General features: G+C 38.9%; 1 protein-coding gene across 4 annotated transcripts in view; it reads left to right on the forward strand.

Moving 5' to 3' along the window:
- LOC110957562 (E3 ubiquitin-protein ligase SH3RF3) overlaps window positions 1–11,653 on the forward strand; it is a 112,861-nt gene extending 101,208 nt beyond the window's left edge. For 3 of the 4 annotated variants that reach the window (XM_051958866.1, XM_022203620.2, XM_051958868.1), the window contains exons 9-10: window positions 2,923–3,296; window positions 6,942–11,653. In XM_051958866.1, the coding sequence (XP_051814826.1) occupies window positions 2,923–3,296; window positions 6,942–7,110 (543 nt within the window). In that variant the 3' untranslated portion in view covers window positions 7,111–11,653. The remainder of the gene's footprint in view (window positions 1–2,922; window positions 3,297–6,941) is intronic. The other variant, XM_051958867.1, reaches the window with a different exon arrangement.
- The last annotated feature ends 7,761 nt before the right edge of the window (window positions 11,654–19,414 follow it).

Here is a 19,414-nt window from a genome sequence, read left to right on the forward strand (position 1 = left end):
TTGAGTTTTTCCTGAGAGTTGGCCTGTTTAAATATCGCTTCCAAAAATGTGCAGAGGCCTTTCTGCTTTGAGTTTTCTAGTGTCTGAATGCATCCAAAGCAGGTGAATATCTGAAAGGTTTAGCTTAAAAATCCAAATGACTGTATTGCAAAACTGTGTCAGTAAAACCCTGCGCTGTTGCTCATAGACTGTGATTTATTATTTAGTTGTGTGTTCCAGAGTTTCCAGGACAGGCTTATACTGAATTCTAACAGGTTTGTTTTGGCATCATGTCCATTCATTTGTAAGAAAAATCTGCTGCTTGATCCAGCAGTCGGTTTGTTATAAAAACAACAACAAAGAAAGCAAGAAATGAGGCTGAGAGCTAATATGAGGGATCTGTGCATTGCCGAGAAAGTCAGAATAATGCTCAGGCATGCTCAATATTGATTCACATTGTGATGATTGAGTGTGTAAAATCACTGCAAGCTGCAATAGTTTGGCTGCGTGGACAATACAGTACAATCAATCAGCCAGGAACGGAAAGGCATGAAACTGGCTTCATAGAGGCCATTAAGGAACACTTTGTCTATAATCAATACGACAGATTCAGCTGCACATGTAACCAGCATGAAGAACAGCTCTGCTTAGCTACCTGTCAGATCAACACACACTGTGACAGACCAGGCATTCACACACTGAACACGGACTGGTTATAATTACTCACGACACGACGGTTTCTTTCTTTCTGAGCTGTGAGTGAAGTGTAGGAGAGAGAAAAAAAAAAAACAAGCTGCAATTTTACAATTCAATGTGCCTCGCACACCGAGAACTACTTGTTCCTTCTCGGACAAAATGCTCCACGTATATGTCGTTATGGCTTCCATGTAAGGGACAATTTTGAAATCTTAAAAAAACTTGTCCTAATCCTAAGTGCTTCAGCACACAGCAGCTGGACTTCTTTGTAGTTCTGAATGAAATCATAAATTGAGGAACATTAACAACCAAGGTTGTGGATTTGTTTTTGTTCACCATGACTCGAATTGCCAAGAAAGCTGGCTTGCTAGTCTTAGCTATAAAATTCTGTGACAGTAAGCATTAATGTAATACACAAAATACACAATTTGATTCCTTTAACCCTCCTGTTCTCCTCATTTACGGGCATCAAAAAATATTGTTTCCTTGTCTGAAAAAAAATTCCAAAAATTTGCAAAATCTTCAGGAAGAAAATTCCAAAAATTCCTTAAAAGTTTCCCTTAAAAGTTTTATATTAAAAAAACAAATTTGGCAAGAAATATACATTTAAAAAAGAAAAAAATTAAAATTGTAAATATTTTCAAAAAGTGAATACAAATCTTCTAAAAAGTACTAAAAATATCTAAAGTGATGACATATATATCAGTAAAAGTGCTATTTTCTTTAAGAACATTCAGAAAAAATCAACCAAAATCCAGTAAATGTTTTCCGAATGTTCTTAAAGAAACATTTTTTTATAACATTTCTTTTTTTCCACCAAAAAATGTTCAAAAATTTGACAAAAATGTTGAAAATGTGGAAGTTTTCACTGTGAAAATATATATTTTCTCCCCACATTTTCAAACTTTAAAATGGGTCAGTTTGACCCGTAGGACGACACGAGGGTTAAAGAAGATTGATAGTCATGCTCAGGTCAGCATAAAACCAGGAAGGAGAAGAAGACTGCAGATCTGTCTCTGACTAAATTTTGAAAAACTTGCCTTCCAGTATCTCTAAAGCTCACAAAGTTTTAGTATTGGATCTTGATTGTTTAATCAATATACAAATACAGGAACTCCTAGTCAAAAATTTGGACACACCTTTCAATTTAATGGTTTTTATTTGATTATTTTCTACATTATAGATGAATACTGAAGACTATAAAAGAATACATATGGAATTATGTTGTAAACAAAAAAGTGTTAATCTTCAGTATTAATCTACAAAGTAGAAAATAATACAAATAAATAAAAAGCATTGAAGGAGAAGATGTGTCCAGACTTTTGACTGGTAGTTTGTGTAAAAACAACAATTTGTGGTTTTACAGGAAGGTACCTGATGTAATTGTTTCTTGGTAAACATAGACTGTGAGCTCGCCACACAACCAGCAGAGACACAGCTGAGACGTACCACATGGATGAATGAGGTGGAGTTAACCAAGAAACTGTTACAGACCACAAAGTCTGTATGCTAAGCTAAGCCAATCGCATTCATGCTGAGAAATGCTGAAGGATTCGGGGAAAATATCTGGCAGACATTACAATTTGATCTGGAATATATGTTTATTTTGAAGTCAAGCTTCAGTTCAATATTCATGGTGTAATAGATTTACAACATGTGATGGAGCACATGAGATATCAGAAGCATGACTGTCACACAGGCAGGAAGACACAACATTTTAAAGCCTGGATCAGACATGCTGCCAAATGTATGTCCTAAGCTCATCGCATTCCTTCAAATTACAATTTCTATGTGAAATGGATGAATTGTTCAGGCATAATTTTAAGCATGCAGACATCCGAGTGGTATCAATCATTTCATCTGTCTGAAACAAGTGTTCTAAAATGTCCAACTCTTCTTTTCAGAGGGAGAAATGTGTCATTTCCAAATTTAATGTGCAGCTGACATGCTCCCTGTATCAACAAAGCAGCAGCATAAAAAATACCTGTAATGTCTCCTTTCTTAGGCCAGAAGATTTGCGATACATCATGTACTCCACAAAGAAAACACATCGTATTGTTTTATCGTTTCTGTTCTGTTTAAGTAAATACACTTTCCATTTTCATTACCATCCTATCAAGAAAGGCCTTGTGAAATCTATCTTTGTATCAATCTCTGGATAAAGATGTCAAATTCCAGCTGTTAGTTCATTTCTTCTCTGTTCTTCCCTCCTTGTTTCTCTCTCATCCTTCATCTCTCCATCTTCAGAAGGAGAGGAAAGCAGGAGGTCTGTTAAAGCTCTTGTCGGGAGCCGCAGCCAAGAAGAAACCTCGCTCGCCCCCGTCCTCCCCGCCAACCCACGACCCCTCATTGGCTGGCCAAGGCGCCGTGGCCACCGACCCCGCCCACCATCCTCACCACCATCACCACCACGCCCGCTCAGGTTCCTGTCCAATGGCGTCGCAGGGACGAGCCGGATCCTGTCCAATCGAGAGCGAGATGGCGGGGGCGATGGGCCTGGAGCCTCTGCACAGGAAGTCCGGTTCCCTGGACACCAACTTCCCCATGTCGCCCCCGGCAACACGCGCTGGCAATGCTCTGATGGTCCTCAGGCCTGAACCCAAACCCCTGTCCAGAGAGAGGTGGGCACACAGACGCACACACACTCTCATATAGAACACACATTTGAGTAGTCAAAAAGTTGCACACAGATATGTTTGGGTATGAACAAAACAATGGCATTACAGCAGAGACTAAGTCTATTTAGAACATGTGAATAAGCTCAAAACGAAAAACATATGCAATATTTTCTGACAAAATGGTGCAATTTTGGGTTGGAGGATATAACAAAGCCATAAGCAGAGAATAAATAAAAACCAGCCAGAGGCGCCTTTCTGAGCATTAAGCCATTACTGCTGTGATCCTACCAAGAGTAAGACCAGGCTTTTGTTGAGATGCGATAACTTTCGGCGTATAAACCATCATCCATGGCCTTGTTGTGGGTGCATCAGCTGGGATTTTAAAAAACTGCACCTACAGTACAATATGAGAGCTTAAGTTCCTTCGTGCTCACCAAGGGCACCGCTTAATACGACTGTGAAACATCATAGATTATTCTTTTATCCTTGACAGATATAACTTACACAGACCAGCAGCCTGGAAGACCTTAGTTCTGCTCCAACAAACACACACACACACCCACACACACACACACACTTTGTTCCCCCTCAGAGGAATCCTATAAAATCAGCCACACTCTTATAGACTCTTCAGTTGTGCCACATGGAGGAGGAATGAAGCATGTGTCAGCAGGACGCTGGTGTACTGAGAGCTCTGGTTATCACAGCAAACAATGCACACAGCTCCTTCTGTTGTGTGCAAGAGAGCGAACAGCAGGGAGGGAAAACAACCTTGTCTTGGCAATGCTTTGGTAAATGTCAAACCGTAAGGGACAGCGGCGCTCCAGAACACTGTCACAGTGGTTATGATAACATCTGATAATGCACTTACCGGCTTTTGAATAATACAACACAGAAGTGTTTAGTGTTTAGACTGAAAACTTGTTGTGTTTCACTTTGCAGCTTTTCACCCAATTTATCAAAGCCAACTGGAAGTCGCCACACTCTGATTCATTCAGACACACTGTGCAGGAATAAATGTTCCATTTGGTTCTCAAGTGGTAAAAATATCCACTGAAACTATTTAATTTGTAAGGCGAGGGATAGCACATTTTATACACAAAGGCAATTCAAAGTGCTTTACATAATGCATTGAAATGAAAAATTAAATAAAATGAAATGAATAATAAACATATAGCATAAAACGCTAAAATGCAAAGTAGAAGAACGAAGCCTTCATAAATGTTAGTTTAAATCAAAATTTAATTATAAGCAGTGGAAAAAAGAGGAGTCTTTAGCTTCATTTTTGAAGTGGTTGGAGTTTTTTTTAATGCAGCTACAACTGACAAACCAGTCTCTGATTTAGATAGAAGTCATTCAAAATCAAGGAAACTAATAGACCTGAGATTCTGCACTAGATGGGTGAAAGAATTGTGAGAATATAAGGATATGTGATCGTGTTAACAAACCAGTCAGACAAACAATAAAACCTCTGACAGGTGAAGTGAACATTGATCATCTTGTTACAGCAGCTCCTGCGGGATGCTTTCGGCAGCAAAGGAACAGTCAGTTCTTGAAGCTGTTGAAAGCAGGAAAAATGGGCAAGCGTAAAGATCTAAGTGACTCTGACGAAAGCTGAATTGTGACAGCTTGATGACTGGTTTGTACCGAGAAGAAGTGGTCCAAGGAAGGACACCGGGGTCATGGGTGCCCAGCGCTCACTGATGCATGTGAGGAGCAAAGATTCACTGTGTGGTCTGATCCCACTGAAGAACTGCAGCAGCACAAACTGTTAAAAACTTTTAAGGTCGGTTAGAACAAAATAATATCAGAACACATATCAGGGGTGTCAAACTCATTTTAGTTCAGGGGCCACATTCAGTGCAGTTTGAGCTCAAGTGGGCCAGACCCGTAAAATCACAGCATAATAACCTATAAATAACCACAACTCCAAAATTTTCCTTTGTTTTAGTGCAAAAAAAGTACATTCTGAAAAAGTCCACATTTCAGGAATTATCTTTTTACGAAACATCCTGAACAGCCTGAAATTTATAAAGAAAAATCAATTCAATTTCAACAATATTATGCCTCAGTTTGTCATTTACACATTACAACTTACAGATCACAGTGGATCTGCAAAAATGAACAAAGCATTTAGTCACAGGTATCTGGAACTGAATGATGTAATATTTTTTGCTTTATGATCAAAACAACAAAAGTCAGACAAATAATAACAAAAAACAACCAAAACGAGACGACATATTACAAAAATGAGATGCAAAATGACAAATACGAGACACAAAACTGCCAAAATTGAGACAAACGACATGAAACAAAACAAAAAAGAGATTAAAAAGTTAGACAAAAAAGTTACAAAGTGTCATAAAGAATGGACAAATGACAAAAATGAGACAAGAAATGACAAAAGCAAGAAACAAAACGAAAAACTAGACAAACACAAGCGAGATTAAAAAAAACACAATACGATATAAACAATACACAAAACAACAAATAAAGCAAAACACAAAATGACAGAAATAAGACGAAAAACGAGAGACAAAAAGGAAACACAACGACAAAAACATGAGACAAACAACAAAAACATGAGACAAACAACACTCAAAAATCAACAAAAACACAAAATATTCCAAAAATGAGACACAAAATGACAAAAGAATAATGAACTTTTGTAGTTTTACAAATTTACAATTTGCAGTTAATGTCTTCTCTTTAATTTTTACACTTAACAAAGTAATCCCACGGGCCGGATTTGGCCCGCGAGACGCATGTTTGACACCTCTGCTGTGCATAATGGAAGAAGGTGAACTGCTCTGATAAATCAAATTTTTTTGTTTAACTTGAAAGGAAATGTCAACAGGATGCAAAGCAGCCAACAGAAGCAGGGAGAAGCTCTGACAGCGTTCTGCTGGGAAACCTTGGCTCTTCACATTTATTTAGATGTTACTCTGACACTTTCTACCTAGTTAACTTTTGTCGCTGACCACCCCACCCCTTCATTATTCCCTGATAGTGGCTGTAGTACAGCTCTCCCTTCTACACCTCAAATATTGTTCAGGAGGAACAAATTTCTCTTAGTCTGATGGAACATGTATGGAAAAACTAAAAAATCTTTCCAGTACATGGAGGCCCCACTTCACAACCAACAGAACCTAAAGGATCTGCTGCTTACGTCTTCAGCACCTTCAGGGCTGTGTGGGTTCAGAGCTGTTTCGGCAGCACTAGGGGGACCTACACTATATTAGGCAGGTGGTGTTAATGTTGTGGCTGATCGGTGTAAGCCCACAAGTGCATAGCCTCTTATTAAAAACATAAAACATCAAATGCCTTTTAGCAGCTCCTCTCTCAGGAGGTCTGTAGAAGACATTCTGGAAAATGCAAGAATTACTAAATGAAGTGAGCTAGGAAGGTTGAGTGGACACGTAACCGCAATATATATATATATATAACTCCTCGAACCCATTAAATTCTTTGATGGATTCCAGAAAAACTCAGGGCGGATATTTCACCTCGAATCCACACCGCTCTCTGTGGAACACCTTCTCTAATTTGATTATTGTGGAGAAAGCTCCACTGATTTAATTCTTTTAGCGTGTGATGTGCTGTACGCAGAGAGTTTGCGTGTCCTACAGCTGTCTCTTTGTGCGGCAGGTATCGTGTGGTGGTGCCCTACCCACCCCAGAGCGAGGCGGAGATCGAACTGCGGGAAGGAGACGTGGTGTTCGTTCATAAGAAGAGGGAGGACGGCTGGTACAAAGGCACCCTGCAGAGGACGGGACAGACCGGCCTGTTTCCCGGCAGCTTCGTCGAGAGTTTCTGAACTGCAGAAAGTGAACAAATGAGCGCACACTGTTCCTGTTTCTGAGTCATACAACACACACAAACACAAGGTACAGACACACACATACACAAACGTTGGGCTGATATTGGATTCCGAGATTTATACTTTTAAGTTAACCCTCGTGTTGTCCTGCTGGACAAAATTGACCCGTTTTAAAGTTTGAAAATGTGTAAAAAAAAAATATAGATATATTTTCACAGTGAAACTTCTGATGTCCACATTTTCAACATTTTTGGGAAATCTTTGAACATTTTTTTGTGGAAAAAAAGAAATGTTAAAAATGTTTCTTAAGAACATTCGCAAAAAATACCAAAATCCAGCAAATTTCCCTGGATTTTGGCTGATTTTTTTGTGAACGTTCTTAAAGAAAATATTAGAAGTTTTACTGATATATATGTCATAACTTTAGATATTTTTTAGGATTTTTTGGGAATATTTTTACTCAGTTTTTGAAAATATTTACAAGAATTTTTTTGCCAAATTTGGTTGATTTTTAAATGGAACGTTTAAGGGATTATTGGAATTTTCTTCCTGAAGGTTTTGCAAATTTTCAGAAATTTGGGAATTTTTTTCTGCTGAATTTTTGAATTTTTTTTCAGACAAGGAAACAATCATTTTTGGTCCCCATAAATAAGGACAACAGGAGGGTTAATGATAGGTGAACACTGACCTGCAAAAAAAAAAAATCAATTTAAACTTGCCTTAAGAAGCTGCTAACCCTAAAAATTTAATTTGTGTGGATTTAAAGTGAAGAATTTAAATTTACCATGTTGATCTCCAAGCATGATTTAGTCATTTTCCCAGAGTAATTGGTTAAAAAACACTGGACTTTGAATTTAAAACATGTTACTGTCAAAAACTAATGAGAATAGTCTTCAGAAATCCTTATCAGTCCAACTAACACACACACGCTGTACAGGAAAGCTCGTCCCGGCTTCAACCAGCCCAGCCACAACAAGCAGGGCAGCTTTCCGTTCACCGGCCCAGCGCTGGGTCAGAGGGGCTCCACCAGACTCGGTTTACAGGCCCGTGACGTTGACTACTGAAGGCACACAAGACTCAAAGAGCACAGAAGGACGAACCCTGCCTCCCAGTTCTCCTCCTCCTTGGCATCATCCACCAGCAAACACTAGCACAAGAAGCATTAGCTCTGCTTTTCCACTGAGACCTCAGAACTTGTAATCGGGTGCTTTCTCCGTTTGAGAAGTGAAAATTTCACGGCCAGGCGACGAGGGAAGTGCGTGAGCCGACACTCCAGGATCATTGTAAGCACATCTCCGCGTCTAATGTGTGACGAGCACATGTTTCCTTTCAGCCCAATATGTGTTGACGATGCATGTAGCATTATTACGTTTTTTTATATGTTGAAATAGATGTTTGTGTTGTCAGGCTGTGATGATGCATCACAGGGAGTTTAATATAAAATCAAATGGTGCAAATAGTCAAATATGAATTAGGTCCTTCATTTTTTTTTCTATTTATATCTTTTAACATAAATTATACAACTTTTTTTATGTTACTTTTATTAATTAAATTTGGTTTTCATAGGACCCACAGTTGGATTAAACTGAATTAACTGGCTTGTTGAATGTAAAAAAGAGCAGCAAGTTACACCAAAAGTCTTTTAAAGGATTCATTTGTATTTATAAAGTTGTTTTTGAACTTCTGTATGAGATTAGAAACTAAAGAAATGCACTCGGTTAATAATATTTGATACAACCTGCCAGTGTACCTACACATACAGTATTTTACACATGTATTTACTTGACAAAAGGGATTTCCACTGCTGCTTGTCTCATCCTTCGGGTTATAAACATGAATTTTCTTTAAGCAGGCACAAATATCTTTGCTGGGGCAAAATGACTTAATCTTTATTCAGCCTTTTTTTAGTCTGACAAACCAACAAAATCATAGTTACCAACATGAACGCTCCTCAGAAATTCCCTACTTGAAATACAAAGAATTCTGTCACAAAGATTGCTAGCAGTAATTCCTCTTCCTAAGCCTTTTCTTCAGATGGAGTTGATGGTTTTTTTCTGACTGCAGCAACATTGCGAAGCCAAACGTGCGCTGATTCGATGCTTGTGTCAAGGAAGCGCCTGCGAGTCGGAGCGCAGGGACACGGGTTTTCCCATCATACGACTGCCAGCCTTTGACTTTTTCGCCGATCTTGTCGACCTTGAACAAGTGTTTTTGTACCGCTTTAGTGAGCGTGGAGTCAAGTCTGCTTCTGTGAATCTTTGCGTCCTGAATGTGGATCCGGGCTCGTCTAGTTTACATCCTACCACAACCATCTACCTTTTTTCCCTGTTGGTGGAGACAGAAGCACAGCGACACTCAGACCTTGACTGTATGAGGACATCAGATAGCGAGAGGTCAGCAGTGAGAAGAACACAGTTGCAGGGCGTGAGTGACTTTCCTCACCTGCTTTTTTTTTTCTTTAAATGGGCCAGAATGAAGCACAAACAAACCGCTTATTCATTTATTAAGCACACAAATTGGCTCTAACCTGAAACTAAGAGTCTCCAATTGGTGAAGCACTATTGAGTCTTTTATGGCACATTGGGAAGACAGTAAATACAAACAGATGGAAAAAGAATTCAATCCACATGGACTCAAAATGGCACAAAACAACTTCTTTTGTTTGTTTGTTTGTTTTTGGCATTTTATCAGTAAATTCTTCCCAAACTCTAGAGGACAACAAAATCATAGTTTGGAAACTTAAGTTACGTCTTATTCCCGGTTGATCCAACTGCAGAATAAACACTAAGATCTGAGTGAAACCTTCCAACAAGATCTCCACAGACTAGCAGTAAACAAGCACAAGACGGGAGCAACAGCACAGATCATAAATCGGACTCAAAAGTGGAGCTTTTTAATAACCTCTCTCCCCCCGTTTAGCTCTCATACTTTGATATATGGCAACACACTATATTCTCAGCGTAGTAAAAAAAAAAAAAAAGACAAGTATAATTTAAAATGTAAGCAAGAAAACATGATTTGTTAACATGTCCACCCTGGACTCTGAAGTGAAGGTGACCTGTCAGGATGTTGTTATCATCCTCTGGCCAGTGGCAGTGCACTATGGGTAATCCTGGAGCAACAGATAAACCAAAAACACTCGATCACAGCTCACACAAACTCGAGTTCGACTGAAGTTTTCTCGTTTTGTATCGCAGATATGAACAGCTAGTCTGACTCTATACGCATTAGACTGATCAATTTTGTCTATTTGATCTCATTTTGTACCAGACTATGACCTTTGTATGAGTTTAATGGGGTGTTTTGGTTCAGTCAATTAAAAGTGCCACTTTATTTTCCTTGAAAATAACAAAAAGGGGAAAGTAAATGTCAAATTTTGGATATTAGTTATAGGAAACTTCGATCTAAACATCGTTCCACTGGCCTTCAAACCCTGTCAGTCAAACCCTAGTGCCTACAAATGTCAGCACACACACACAAATACACACTCCTCAATTTATTCTAGGCTCTTTCCCTCTTTCTTTCTGTATGTATCAGTACGATGAGCCTGCTGGTTGTGTCTGTCGGATCAGGCTCGATGGCAATAACCAGCAGATCCCGGAACAACTCTACACGAACCCCGAGCAGGGCTTTTTTTTTTTTCTTTATCTGTTTGTACGCCCGCTGAACTGAGGACTCTAATTTCTATTGAGTGAAACTTAAGCACAAGTCCTCATTTGTGTTCACCAGATCAGCGCATCTCCATGGAGACGACGCTGTGAGGAGAAAGAGTTTACAACAGTCAAAACGTCAGGAATAAAACCACTGCTGCACGGTGGTCACTTTACATAAAATAACTTGAACCGCTGGTTTCTCCGATGTTTTCATGTGTTTTAATTACGTGATGTGAGCTTGTTGTTTGCCTCAGCTTCCTGGTTGTAAATACCACTCATTCAGACGGCTTGAAAAATGTAAAACGAGCTGCCAACAGCGGCGGTTATTCCCACTGGGCTTGAACACAACATAAAACACCCCAGTGCACAGCAGTATGGTCATCAATTGGCTTCATCAAATTACTCCCCAAGCTTTTTTTATTTAAATTTTTTCTCCCATCCTTCCAGGAAGCCTGAGCTCTCACCCTGCCATCTTGAACTAGATGTCGGTCATATTTGTTCCTATGGATACTTGGGTGTTTGTGTGTGTGTGAGAGGGCGGGAGGAGGCCTCTGTATGTAGCTCTTTACACAAAAAAAAGAAACTTTATGAAAAAGCTTGGTGCAGCATGGACGCTCATGCCTCATCAGGACTAAGTCGAGATGGAAAAGCGGCGGTACAGCAAGAGAAACAGAGAAAAAAAAAGAAGTATATATATAATTCTATATTGTGCAGAATATTTATAGGCCTTTTGTGCCATTTGAAGTCATGCTCTGTGCTGGCCACGCCCAGCGCTCTCTACCATGTGATCATTATACATCGTCTTGTACTGATGACCCGTGGTTGATTTGATTGTTTTTTCATGTCAAGTGCATTTTTCGCAATAAATGCCTTTGTTTTAAAACCGATTTTCAGTGTCTTCTTGCATTTGCCTGCAGCTTTTTAATGGATGTTAACCCTCCTGTTCTCTTCATTTAATGGCACCAGAAAATATGGTTTCCTTGTCTGAAAAAAATCCAAAATATCAGCAAAAAAAATTCCCCAAATTTCTGAAAATTTGGAAAACAATTCAGGAAGAAAATTCCAATAATTCCTTAAAAGTTTTATTTAAAAAAAAAATCCTCCAAATTTGGCGAGAAAATTCTTGTAAATATTTTCAAAAAAGAGTAAAAAAAAGATCTTAAAGAAACACCTTTTTTTAACATTTCTTTTTTCCACCAAAAAATGTTCAAAAATTTCCCCAAAATGTTGAAAATATGGCCATACACGGATAACATGAGGGTTAAATGAGAGGAAACTACTCACAGTTATGCATTTATGTGCCGTGATACATCACAAACACATTTCCTGTACAGCCCATTAGGACTCACCCACAGAATCATATTGTATCGTGCACTAATTATAATCATCCTCTCCCACAGTGTGCTCATTAGGAGCTTGTGAAGCCTTAAGAACAACAATCCAGCTACAGTTATCTGACAGAGTGTTCCTGTCAGGGGTGTTGGCGATTGAGGGGTGTTTGGGAATTAAGCTGACATTCTGCCCCTCTTTTCATTCCTTCCCTCCATCTTCTCCTCTTTGCCTCATTTCTCTCCTCTCCATCTTCCTCCTTTCTTATCGACTTCCTTCTCTCTCCGGCCAACACTGGCTATGGACGAGGTGTGTAATTGGTAATTTCAGAGCGTCGCCGGCACTCCCCTTAAATGACAACCTCATCTCTCCAGGAGTCGAGCCTGTCTCCAATGATCACCCCCATTTGCATTTAGAGTGACGAGGGAAAGGTTTCGAGCGCTGAGCCTGTGTGTGTGTGTGTGTGTGTGTGTGTGTGTGTGTGTGTGTGTGTGTGTGTGTGTGTGTGTGTGTGTGTGTGTGTGTGTGTGTGTGTGTGTGTGTGTGTGTGTGTGACGTGTAATTATAGGGGTTGTGGGGACTATGTCCTCACAACCATAGGAAAACCAGAGAAAATGTCATTTGTGGGGACCTCATTTGGGTCCCCATACAGGGAAACAGTGTTTTCTTGGCCATGTTGTTGTTACTGAAAAAGTAAAAGTGCAAAAATGTTTCTTTAGGGTTAGCCATTGTTTTGGTTAGGGTTAGGGTTAAGGTTAGGGTTAGGGTAAGGGTTAGGGGTTAGATATGAATGGGAGTCAATGGTAGGTCCCCAAAAAGATAGGAATACACAGTGTGTGTGTGTGTGTGTGTGTGTGTGTGTGGGTGTGTGTGTGTGTGTGAACATGTGCAGGTGTATGACAGCGATCTTGGATGTAAGCCCACTCAGAAAAACTTGATTCTAACACTCAGACTGCTATATTTAAGGTGAGCAGGGTGCAGGCAGCAAATTTAGATTTTACTGATTTCTGCAGTGCACAGATAGTCCTCCACCCCTCTACCTTGAAAACTGGATGAAATCACTTCCTGTCCAAGAGCTCAACCACCCAGAGAGTAGCTAATGGTGTCTGTCAACACAATCACACACACGCACACACACACACACACACACACACACACACACACACACACACACACACACACACACACACACACACACATGTTTGTTTTTCTATACCGGTGGGGACTTACCATTGACTCCCATTCATATCTAACTCCTAACCCTTACCCTAACCCTAACCTTAACCATCACCAAATCAATGCCTAACCCTAAACAAACGTTTTTGCACTTTTACATTTTTTATTAACAACAATATGGCCAAGAAAACGGTGTTGCCACCCGTGGGGACCTCATTTTAGGTCCCCACCGTAAGACAAGTCCCCACCTTTATAGCAAATAGTCAGGTCAAAGTCCCCACCGGAATAGCAGAAACAAGTACACACACACACACACACACACACACACACACACACACACACACACACACATTCTTCACAATTTGCCTTGGTGAAATGGTTCTCCTCTGGGTGTCCTCTTCCCAGCCTATTATACCAGCAATGTGCTGCAGGCCTCTGCAGGGAGTCGATCAGCATTCTTCTGCTTTACGCCAGACCAGTGATGGATCTTCCCTGGGAGCCCGGTACCTCCCCAAAAATTTTCGTTGGAAATTTACATTACTGATATTCCGGTTTGCGACGCTCTTGAACGCAACTTTATTGTCCGACTGCACCTGAATGCATCAATGACGTTTGTTTGATCGTTTGGATGTGAAGAAGACTCGCTGAAATAAATCATTACTTTCAGTCATTGAAATACCTTACAAACAAAAAATCAATAGAAGTATGAAATATTTATGAAGAACTGTTTTGTTAAAGAGATGCCTCTGTTTTTGTTTTTGTTTTTGTTTTTTTTAATGTTATGTAATTGTCAGAATTCTTTTAGTTTTGTTTTTTCTTTTTTTCCCTCGTTTTTTTTCTCTCGTTCTTTATTTGAATGTTGTATTGTAACAAAAGTTTGAAAATCATTGGAATGAACTGTCTGTATTTGCTGTAAATATGTATGTAAATGGAAAATTCACTGTAAATATGTATAATACACAATAAAAAAAAATTTAAAAATAAAAAAGCTTTGAAGACGTTTCCTGATGCCGGAGGAGAAGACGAGAAAGTAGCAGTTCCTCTTTAAGGTCAGAGATTGCAGCATCTGAGGGCCTTTTCAAAAGAAGACGTAGTTGATGAAGGCGTTCTGGAGCAGAAAGACCACGATCAAGCAACCTGGAGATCTCAGGCAGCGTCTCCCTCAGGTGGGTGTCAACGGTGTTCACGGTCAGGTCTGTGGTAATCCCGTCAAAAAACAAAACAGAAAAAAAATGTATATTATAAATTAACATGTAACAAAGCTCTGTGTGTATAACGCCATAGTTTAGGATGTAGTTCAGAAAATGTCAAAGAACAGGATACTTTTTCAAGAATAACATAGTATGGCCTGTAGTTCATAGTATAGCATGTCAGCAAAAAACAAAACAAAACAAAACCATAGATTATTATGTGGTTCAAAAAGTGTCATAGTGCAGTATATTGTCAAAATAGTGTGTTATTCAAGAAAACATCAGAGTATAATATGTGGTCTAAAAATTCCCATAGAATAATATTTCATTGCACAAGTGAAAGTATAGTAATTTGTAAAACTGTTCAAATTGTTATATCTTGCTTAAAAAAAAAACGTCATAATAATATGTCAATTTAAAAAGCCTATAGTATAGCAGGTCGTGCTAAAAACATCATAGTTTAGCCTTTGGTCCATAAAACGTTGTTATGGCTGTCTAAAGTAAGTGAGGAACAACAAAAAAACAGTCCAAACGCTGTTTCCAGAGGGTTAGACGAGTATTTATTTGAAAGAGTAAGTTTACAACAACACAGCATGTGAGGGGTTTAAAAGCAAATGGGTGTTAGTAAAATAAAAATAAATCAACAGAACTAAAAGTGAACTTCACGTTGACTTTGATGGGCATTCCAACCAGGAACAAAGAAAAAGATCATCAATATGAAAAAAAACCTCTTCCTGTTCACCTCTCAAAACCCAAAAACACACTGCAGTAGCACCCTAAACTAAAACTACCAATGGTTTCCCTGTTTTCCTTTCTGAACAATTCAAAGGTTCCTCTCTATCTCCCCACACATCCACCAACCACTGGAACACATCTCCAAAGTTCTGCTGAAGCTCAGCTTCCCCTCAGAAGAAGTGCTGCCACATGAAGGAGCCTTTTGAGAGGCAGCTGGCATCGTGATTGGACTGTATTTTGGTCTGATCCAATTCAGCTTCAGCTCCAGAGATGGCAGGCGGGACGAATCAACGGAGGCCGAATGGATGAAGGCATGCAGCTGAGTACAATCCAGAAAACAACAGAGGAGGAGTGCAGCAGCCCAGGGCCAGAGCAGAGTAGCATAGTATGTCGGTTGTTGCTAGAGGTACGGACCCGTACCCGTAGCCTGTGGACTACGGCACTTGCCATTTGCCAATCAGATACGCGAGATCTGGTCACGTGACTCCCGGTAGACGCTAGCTGTACGGACCCGTAGCATCGGTACGACAGGTACGGACCCTAAACCTGACCCTAACACTAACCCTAACCTTAACCTTTGCTTACCTTTCAACAGTTTGCAGTGGTTAGCAGCTTCTTGACTCGCGAGACTCGCGTACGGGTCCGTATCTGTCTGGCAAATGGAAAGTGCCGTACCCGTAGCCTGTGGGCTACGGATACGGACCCGTATCCATAGACACTACTTAGTATGTCTCTGAGAAAACATCATAGTATAGCCTTTGGCATGAAAAAACGCCACCCACCTCCCCTGCCCTGACTCCACCCAGACTCCACCCTGACTCCACCCATGTGGTCACTTGTAAACTACGATGTCAAAGGGACGACGAAATCATATTTTTTTTATCTGATCTGTAACTCAGTGAGTTAAGGGTTTGCCTATGGTGCTGCAGGTCGTGGGTTCAAGATCAGACCTGTTTTAAATTTTTTGAAAAACTTAGACAATGAATGAAAGAAAAATGCCAGTGGTAGGACTTGATCCTGCTACCTTTTACTTGGTAGTCCCTCCTCTTAGCCCCCTGAGCTACTCACTCAGATACTAATCCTCCTTTTTTTGTGTATTTATCATCTATTTTTTGTCATTTTCAAGTTTTTTTTAACTTGAGTCTCATCTTGACCGTTTTTCTCAGGAGGTTGGACTTCAGCCTTTGTGCTGGAGGGTTGAACCCTCAGTTCCAAGACTTTCCAAAGCCTCCACACCTCCCGAGTCCTCAGGACCTGAGCTTTCACACAGTCTGAGGACTGAAGTTTTCTAAGTCCCACATTAGATCTCTGTTTCACTTTCAGATAGTCCAAGGACTGAAATCTTCTAAGTTCCTGAGTAGTTCACTGTTAGTTTGAACTTTGAGACAGTCTGAGGGCTGAAATTTTAAAAGTTTCTCAGTACTTCTGTTTTAGTTTGAACTTTGTGGTTAACAAAAGCCTTAAAACTTGTGACCATGAGTCTTGATTTCACATTTAGATCATCCATCTGAGTTCTTCTCAGACCTTCACCTCTGGGTTCTTTAGAAATCCTGAACAAACTTTGATTCTCTTCACTTAACAGTAAAGTTTGTGGAGATCAGAAGGTAACAGTTTGATCAGTGCCTTCAACTACTAGTAGACTTTATCTGGAAAGCAGTTTTCTCTAATGAGTTCTTAGTAAATCTGTCCAGTGTCCACAGTCAAACCAAGAACACAGAAAGAGGAAATGTTTGAAGAAACAACTTGATGTTTTGTTTTCAGACTAGAAAACACTTTAAGACCTTTATCTGTTTTTGCTCTTTATGATTGTTTTATTGTCTGTTTTGTTTAATTTGATCTTCTAAAGTCTAACTGGTGTCTTTTCAAATATTTTGTCTTGAGTTTGATTCTTCTTACATGTTTAGTTTTGCTCTTTTCTCACCTTTTGTTCTTTTCTAATGTCTGATTTGATTTTGGAATGTTTTGTCTTTTTAATGTTTAATTGTTGTTTTTTCAAATGTTTTATTGGCTTGTTTGGAAATTTTCCTTTTCTTTCCCAGTGTTTAATTTTTAGATTAAATCTTTAAGGTTTTTCTTTTTAAATGTTTTACCCCCTTTTAATGTTTAATTTTATTTTTAAACGTTTCATTTAATTTTCTGTTTAATCCTATTTAAAGTTTTATTGTCTTTAAGATTTAATTTTCTAATTAAACATTACATTTTTTAATTGTATTGTCTTTTTAAAGGTTTAATAATCTTATTAAATGTTTTGTATTTTTTAGATGTTTAATATTCTTCTCTTTTAATTGTATTTTTTTAAATGTTTAATTATCTAAAATATTTCATCTTTAATGTTTAATATTTTGTTTAAAAATGTTTAATTTCATAATTAAATACTTTGTCTGTTTAATATAATTTAATTGTATTGAATGTTTAATTTTCTTTTTAAAAGTTTTATTGTATAAAATGTTTTTTCCTTTAATTGCTTTTTTTAATGTAGTTTATTTCTTTATTTTTTTGTTTCTGTCAAGATTTTAACCCTAACCTTGAAACTGAAACAAACCCTTAAATCACAATAAAAATACTTCTGTTGTCACAATCATGAGTTAGTCAGTTATTCAGTTTATCTATTCAACGTAATTTATTTAGCACCTTTCACACAGAACGTGAGTCACAGAGCTCAGCCCATAAGTCTGTCAGTTTTTGAAGCAATACGCATCTGCTGTTAGGAATTAAACTTTTTCTGTAATGATTTGATGCATTGTTGGAAACAAAAGGCTCAAATGTGAGAGCAGATTATTTATAAAGGCTGTATGAGTTCACATCCATGTCACTTAAGACAGGACTCCAGATTTTGCTGCACTGTCTCCAATTTAGTTCAGCTTTTTACAAATGTGTTCATTGAGGCCAAAAACTAAGTTCCATAAAACATGTTGGCTCAATTTTTAGAATTCACACCGAGAAATTTCTCTACTAAAGAAAGAAAGTCAAAGCTGGGAAGCTATGGTTAGCATTCAATATCTCCAGAGGTGAAACGCCCAGAGCCACGAAATTTGGTCAGAGCGTAGACAAAATAGTTTGTAGCATAAGCCTCTGACTCAGCAGAGGGCAAACTATTCATTTTAGTTTCTTGAAGATGGAATACAGTGCAAAAAATATATGTCTTTAATAACAAATATACTATGAACTAAATCTAGGATCATGGGACTACAGCTGTACGTGAAGTGACACCCAGCATAAAATGAATGCTCCAAAACATGTTTTGCGATTTATCCTCTGAACCCCAAGCAGCGCCTGTGCATCATTTACTCCTGTCACATTTTTATTCACTGTGGGCTCGTTTTTCACAGCAATACAAAGTCTTTCTCCTCTGTAGAAACGGCACCAGCATGACTAGAAGAGCTCAAAATGTAATCTGTGCAATGTCACAGTTATAGTACCAGAACTCTTTTTTTATAAATATTTTTTGGCCTTTTTTTTGACAGGTTAGCTGAGAGTCAGACAGAAAAGTAGGGAGAAGAATGGGGGGGGGGGGGGGCAGACCTGCAGCAAAGGGCTGTGAGCAGGAATTGAACCCATTTTCTTTCTTTCAATGAAAAACATGTCTATCAAATTCACCAGAAGGTTTTGGGATTCAGAGAATTCAAACTGAAAATCCCACACTAGAGTCTGAACAGGGAATGCTGTATTAAAATAATTCTTCATTGAGGATATAAATGAGAACATTTGGTCAGCAACCAGCACCTGCAGGAATTTAACGGTAATACTGAGTAAAACAAAACTATGTTGAGACTCCATTTACTGCTTCTTCTCGTTTTTCATTCACCTCAGGCCACATCTACCTGCTTAGAAATGTTGGATAAAAAGCTCTGTATTCCAAATTCAGTCTTGGCATGACCTTCACAGGAAAACACGAGGTTTGAGTTTGTACCTTGTTTCCCATGTCAAACCTCACTTTCACTGAAGAAGACAGACCACAGATGTTCTCAAATAAAACCAGTCTTCACCCGCTGCACTCCAGTCTGAACCTCACATTGTGCCAAAGTTGGGAAATTGTTACATCCACACCCCACAGCAGGTACCTAGTGGTACTTTTACAAATAACTTTTCACCTTGTCACACACAGAAATCTGTGTGAAAAGAACAACAAATCACTAAGTGAATGCCGGTTTAAGATCACTGAAAAATACCAGAAGTGCACCTGAACAATGAACAGAATACTGAACAATAATGTGGCAT

Source organism: Acanthochromis polyacanthus, chromosome 14 (genome assembly GCF_021347895.1).
Source record: "Acanthochromis polyacanthus isolate Apoly-LR-REF ecotype Palm Island chromosome 14, KAUST_Apoly_ChrSc, whole genome shotgun sequence".
Taxonomy (NCBI): domain Eukaryota; kingdom Metazoa; phylum Chordata; class Actinopteri; family Pomacentridae; genus Acanthochromis; species Acanthochromis polyacanthus.